General features: G+C 52.7%; 1 protein-coding gene across 1 annotated transcript; it reads left to right on the top strand.

Moving 5' to 3' along the window:
• Positions 1-294: 294 nt before the first annotated feature.
• LOC112464477 lies at positions 295-5,383 on the top strand (the record flags this gene model as incomplete). The annotated part of the gene is made up of 3 exons (XM_025031482.1): positions 295-3,162; positions 3,328-3,503; positions 4,803-5,383. Coding segments are annotated over exons 1-3 (3,625 nt in total), but the record flags the coding sequence as incomplete, so codon positions are not given.
• Positions 5,384-6,575: the final 1,192 nt, after the last annotated feature.

Genomic DNA, 6,575 nt, shown 5'->3' with positions numbered 1-6,575 from the left:
AGCGTAACGTTAAAGCGTCGCACGTGATACGCCGCTTAGTGAGATCACGCATAGCTCACAATCTTTGTAAAGACCTACTGTGCTTATTTGTGCTGTAATTAAAGACGTTAGCAAAGAAACAGCGGTCTTGATTTGAAAACTCCTCGCCGATCAGCGATACGCTTCGCGCCCTTGTCAGGGCGGAATCCGGCAAACATTCGTGTCCCAAGGCTCCCCTGGCCGAGCACGAAACATTCTGGTCCTTCGAGCCGGATCGAAGCCCTTCATTCGGCTACGAGGAATCATTTCTAAGTCATGGAGACGCTGTTAGAAGGTCAGTCTATGCGGTTCCGAGTCATCGAACGCGCATTAGACAACTTCAAAAAGCTGGGCAGAAAGAATCTGACCGCAGCGAAGATCCGCAATCGAATCCAGACGTTGAAGGAGGACTGGGAAGAGGCGAAGGGTGGACATCGTGCTCTCCTGGCTGCTGTCCCCGTCGCAGAGCGCCCCGGTTACGAGTACTTCCAGAGCCTGAGGTTCGAAGCCACCCAGGAGATGTATCAAACCGCATCCGATCACATGGCCGAGTGCCTTGAAGAACTGGAGCCGTACGTACCCCCGAATCAATCGTTCAGTTTCGGACAGCAGTCCCCGGGATTTTCGTCCGCCTATTCGATCTCGCATTTACCGCCGATGAAACTTCCTCCGTTCGACGGGAAGTATGAGGAATGGGAGAGTTTCCGCGATCGATTCACGTCTCTTATTCTAAATAATAAAGATTTGTCGAATTTTACGCGAATGCATTACTTAATTTCATGTCTAACAGACCGCGCTCTTGATTGCGTAAAAGACATACGAGTCACCGCCGATAATTTCGATATCGCGTGGGACACTCTAAACACGCGCTTTGAGAACAAACGCCGCCTGATAAACGTGCATATGACTGCGTTGCTCAATTTGCCCGCTGTCGCAAAAGAATCCGCGATCGAGCTACAGTCCCTCTCTGACCGCATTCACACCGCCGTCGCGGCTCTTAACAAATTAAATCGTACTCCTGAGGAGCTTTGGAGCGACATGTTAGTGAGTCTCGGGACGCAGAAACTCGACGCGGTTACAAAAAAGGCATGGAATCTCAAGTATAGCGAGGACCGGAATCCTCCCTCTTACGAAGCGTTTAATAAATTTCTAGAGAATCGAATTCGCGCTCTAGAAGAATGGAAACTCTCCCCTTCGCCCTCCGATAAAACGAAAATTGCAAATCCGCATAAAGTCAGTAGCGCGAACGTATGCGCGAAGGCCGTATCGCAGTGTTCGCTCTGCAAAGCTAAACATGCGTTCAGCGCCTGTCCGCAATTCGCGGGGAAGAGTCCGAGTCAACGACGTGAAATCGTTCAACGGGAACGACGTTGCTTTAATTGCCTGAGCCAACATCACGCCGTCAAGGCATGCTCGAGCAAATTCCTCTGCCGCATGTGTCAAAACCCACATCATACGATGCTTCATGTTGACTCCGACTCTCCCCCGAAAACCGAGGCAATAACTCCGGCGAACGACCCACCGAGGGCCGTCGACGCAACAACAAGCGAAGTAAACTCACTGTTAGCGTCTTCACAGACTCCTTCGCGTTCTTATGTTTTGCTCGCAACGGCTTGGGTCACCGTAAGCTCGCCGCTCGGTAGATCTGTTATTGTTCGAGCTTTGCTCGATCAAGGTTCCGAGATGAGCTTCATCACAGAACAACTCGCGCAGTGTCTCAGGCTGAAACGCGTTCGAATGCCGACCTCGGTTTCGGCTGTCGGCGGTGTACACGCCGGAACATATCAACACGCGGCTCAAATAAATATTTCGCCGAGAAACAAACAGACTCCGGCATTCTCTACTCACGCGTTAATTTTGAAATCGTTAACGTCATACGCGCCAAAGCGTATGACAACGGAGCATACTTTAGCTCACCTAGCAGATCTCCCATGGGCTGACCACGACCCCATGAGCGCAGATCCCATCAATATAATAGTCGGTGCAGATCTTTACGGCGTCCTTATAGTTGACGGACTTCGCAAGGGAGCGGTCGGACAGCCGATCGCTCAAAACTCAGTGCTAGGATGGGTGATCTCAGGGCCCATCCCACCTTCAAAGGTGGAGTCGCATATTACGTCGGTCGCATCATCGGAACAACCGCCCCTCCGGGTGAGCGCACATCACTGCCTTAATCTGTCCCTCGATCAAGAGCTTAGAAAATTCTGGGAGGTCGAGGAACTTCCGCATAAGACACATCTTAACCCGGAAGACGAGCAATGTGAGGAGCATTTTCGCCGCACCCACTCACGTTGTCCCGATGGCAGATACATGGTCCGTCTTCCGTTTAGGGCCGGTCCCCCTATCGAAATAGGGCGTTCTCGAGGTGTCGCCGAGCACCATCTCAAAGGCTTAGCTCGAAGATTAGATGCTCATCCGGAGCAGAAACGGGAGTATTCCGAATTTTTACGCGATTACGAAACCCTCGGGCATATGATCGAGGTGCCCGCTTCAGATGACGCGGACGAGCAACGCGTTTACATTCCGCATCACGCGGTCATGCGCGAAAGTAGTGCCACGAGTCATCTGCGCGTCGTCTTCAACGCGTCTTGCGCAACGTCAAACGGGTCCTCGTTAAACGACCATCTCCTGGTCGGACCCAAACTTCAACCTGATCTATCGGTTATCATCCTGCGATGGCGACTATTCAAGTACGTGTACACGGCCGACATGACTAAAATGTATAGGCAAATTCGTGTCGACCCGCGTGATGTAACGTATCAACGCATTCTTTGGCGCGAACGTCCTACTGATCCGCTTCGCGAATACATCCTTCTCACCGTCACATATGGCACCGCGGCCGCTCCGTACTTAGCGCTTCGCGTACTCGATCAGTTGGTAAACGACGAAGGACAGGCATTTCCCTTAGCTGTTCTCATACTCCAGAAAGGGAAATATATCGACGAAACTCTCTTCGGCGCGCATCGCCTCGAGGACCTCCGTATCGCCCGCGATCAACTCATCGCCCTCCTACGGAAAGGTGGCTTTGAGTTAAGGAAATGGGCCAGTAATAATTCGGAGCTTTTGTCGGACATTGATCCCGCGAATCACGGACTCGCGTGCAACAAAATTTTGAAAACAGATGAAAGTTTGAAAATCCTCGGGGTCAGTTGGAACCCTGCGCTCGATATCTTTCAATTTCAAACGGCTACCGACGCCCCTGCTCCGCAAACAAAGCGATCGATTCTCTCCGCGATCGCGAAACTGTTTGACCCGCTCGGGTGGGTGACTCCCGTCACGATTACCGCAAAAATTTTGATGCAACGGTAGTGGCGTCTTAAGTTCGAGTGGGACGACACGCTCCCTCATGACATATTGCGCGAGTGGAAACCGATTTACAATCAATTATCCGCGCTCAACGAGCTCCACTTGCCGCGGTGGACCGGTCAAGAGTCGGACTCTGATCGTTGCGAACTGCACGGCTTCGCCGATGCGTCCAACGTCGCGTACGCTGCCGCTGTCTACCTGCGTGTAATTTCCAAATCTGGCCGTATAACCATATCTCTGCTTATGGGAAAATCGAAAGTCGCTCCGGTGAAAACGTTAAGCGTTCCCCGGTTGGAGCTTCTCGCTGCGTTGCTACTTGCGCGCGTAATGACTTTAGTTCGTGAATCGATCAGGATCGATTCCTCCGCGTGTTATTGCTGGATCGACGCAGAAGACCAGCTTGCGTGGTTACGTCAACACCCGTCGAGATGGAAGACTTTCGTCGCGAACCGCGTCGCGGAGATTCAGTCCCGTCTCCCCGATGTGACTTGGCGTCACGTGTCGACCGCCGAAAACCCAGCAGATTGTGCATCGCGCGGAATACTAGGGCACGAACTCGCAACTCACCCACTATGGTGGCAGGGACCACCATGGCTCAAGTTCCCCGCGACGCGATGGCCCGAGGGTCTTCCCTCCCCCCTGACGGAAACTTCCATTGAAGAAAAGATTGTCACCACGCACGCGGCGAGAGTCCCTACGCCGTGGGATCTTGCCTCACAATATTCGGATTGGGCCAAACTTATTCGAGTCACCGCGTATATCATTCGATTCGTCTCCTGTCGCGGGCACTCTAAAAAATTCCCCGCTCTTGAGCATCACGGACGCGCCTTATCGGCCTCCGAATGCCACCGCGCTCGCACATTCTGGCTCGGGGCTATCCAAGCCGAATTATTCCCTCACGAATTGCACGAGCTCACTCAGAACAAACCCGTCCATTCCAAGAGTCACATTCTCGCACTCAATCCCTTCGTAGATAGCGAAGGACTGATAAGAGTCGGAGGACGCCTGAGAAACGCTCCACTCTCGTATCACGCGAAGCATCCGATCGTACTCGCTTCTCACCCGTTAGTCACGCTAATCATTAGGCAGGCTCATCTGCGCGCCCTTCATGCGGGCCCGCATTTAACGCTTGCAACGTTGCGCCGCGAGTTCTGGATCTTAAATGCTCGCAGTTCCGTTCGATCTGTTCTCCATAAATGTGTGAACTGCACGCGCGAAAAGGCCGCCGTGCCGCAGCAGCTCATGGGAGATCTCCCATCCTTGCGCGTGTCGGCGCCTTCCCGTAGTTTTCTCCATTGTGGGGTCGACTACGCGGGGCCGGTGCTGGTTCGAGCCTCCGGGGGACGCGGCATTGTTTCGCGAAAAGCATATATCGCGCTCTTTGTGTGCCTCGCCACGCGCGCGGTCCACCTTGAATTGGTTGGAAATTATTCCACCCCCGCATTTTTAGACGCCTACTCTCGATTTTGCTCTCGTAGAGGATTGCCGGAGTCAATGCATTCCGATAACGGAACTACGTTTGTCGGAGCCGACAAGGAACTAGTCAAGGCATACCGAGCGGCAGTAAACGATCCCAATTTCTTAAATGCCATCGCCTCCGATAATGTACAATGGCACTTCCTCCCCCCGTCCGCACCGCATTTCGGCGGTCTCTGGGAGGCCGGCGTACGCAGCGTAAAGTACCATCTTCGCCGAGTTCTTAAGAATCACACGCTAACATTCGAAGAGCTTACGACTCTGCTATGCCGGATCGAAGCCTGCTTAAATTCGCGTCCTCTCGCACCGTTAAGTGATACGTTAGACGATTATGAAGTACTGACCCCCGGTCATTTCTTAATCGGGTCCGCGCTCACAGTCAATCCGGAACCCTCGTTATTAAACGTCAACGAGAATCGCTTGTCACGCTGGCAAATCATCCGTCACATCACCGAGCGGTTTTGGCGGCTGTGGCAGACGGAATACGTTAGCACCTTGCAGCAACGCGTCAAATGGCGAAGATTACAAGCGCCAGTGAAGATCGGGCAACTCGTCTTGTTACGAAATGCCACTTTACCTCCCTGTAAGTGGGAACTCGGTCGTGTAACACAGTGCCATGCGGGCGCTGACGGGCTGATTCGCGTGGTGACCGTGAAAACACCGACCTCCGAATATAAACGTCCGATCGTAAAATTATGCCTACTCCCGATCGACTGTGAGGCGCGCGCTGACTGACCTCTCCGGCATAAGCATTGTAAATGAACTTGTCACGGCGGGCGGTACGCTCGGTATCGCCACGTCTTGTTTTTTTTTTCAAAAAAAAAAAAAACCTCATGTAATTAGCTTGTCTTACTACTCTAAGTTGATCTAGTTATAAGATATATTCTATCTTCCCGTATCGACCTATCGACCGCCACGAGCACATCGCGGATTTCGAAACGTATTTCGAGGCGGGCGGTATGTTGAGGATAGAAACCGAATCCGTTGCGAGAGAGGAATTGTTGGGCGCCGTATCTTTGCCAGCGGCCCTGATCGCGAGGTGAGGCGAAAAGAAAGGGCCATTACCGAAATATCGCACACGGCCCTGCCATGGAGCGTCGCCCAATAATCCTTCGCTCCCGTTCAATTTGTGCGAACTCATGCGAGTCATGCGCACGCGTTTACGCGCTTTCGTGCAATAGATCGATCACGGATCGATATGATTCGTCCTCCCTGTAACGCACCCGGCTCCCCCGCTGAGCCACCCTCATGCCGGAACACGATCATCCGCCGGCAGGCAGAATAGAAATCGCTCTCGCGCCGTACAGTCTAAATCCGTTCGCCGCGATCCGCATCCTCGATCGATTGCCGCGCGAAACGGAGGTCATACGCTCCACCAGCCGTCTTCAACGGGGAAGTGGACGACCTCAGTGAGCGAGAACGCGCTTCTCCTCACCGACTCGGTGCACGAAAACTTAATTTCTGAGCGGGACTCGTCGCTCTCGGAGCCGTCCCCCAGCGTAACGTTGAAGCGTCGCACGTGATACGCCGCTTAGTGAGATCACGCATAGCTCACAATCTTTGTAAAGACCTACTGTGCTTATTTGTGCTGTAATTAAAGACGTTAGCAAAGAAACAGCGGTCTTGATTTGAAAACTCCTCGCCGATCAGCGATACGCTTCGCGCCCTTGTCAGGGCGGAATCCGGCAAACATTCGTGTCCCAAGGCTCCCTTGGCCGAGCACGAAACACATATCGTTATTATATTACTAATACATAAATATATATAGTTCTGGT

This window comes from Temnothorax curvispinosus, unplaced genomic scaffold (genome assembly GCF_003070985.1).
Source record: "Temnothorax curvispinosus isolate PA1 unplaced genomic scaffold, ASM307098v1 QBEX01014261.1, whole genome shotgun sequence".
Classification (NCBI taxonomy): Eukaryota; Metazoa; Arthropoda; class Insecta; order Hymenoptera; family Formicidae; genus Temnothorax; species Temnothorax curvispinosus.
This window is presented reverse-complemented; position numbering and strand designations above follow the sequence as displayed.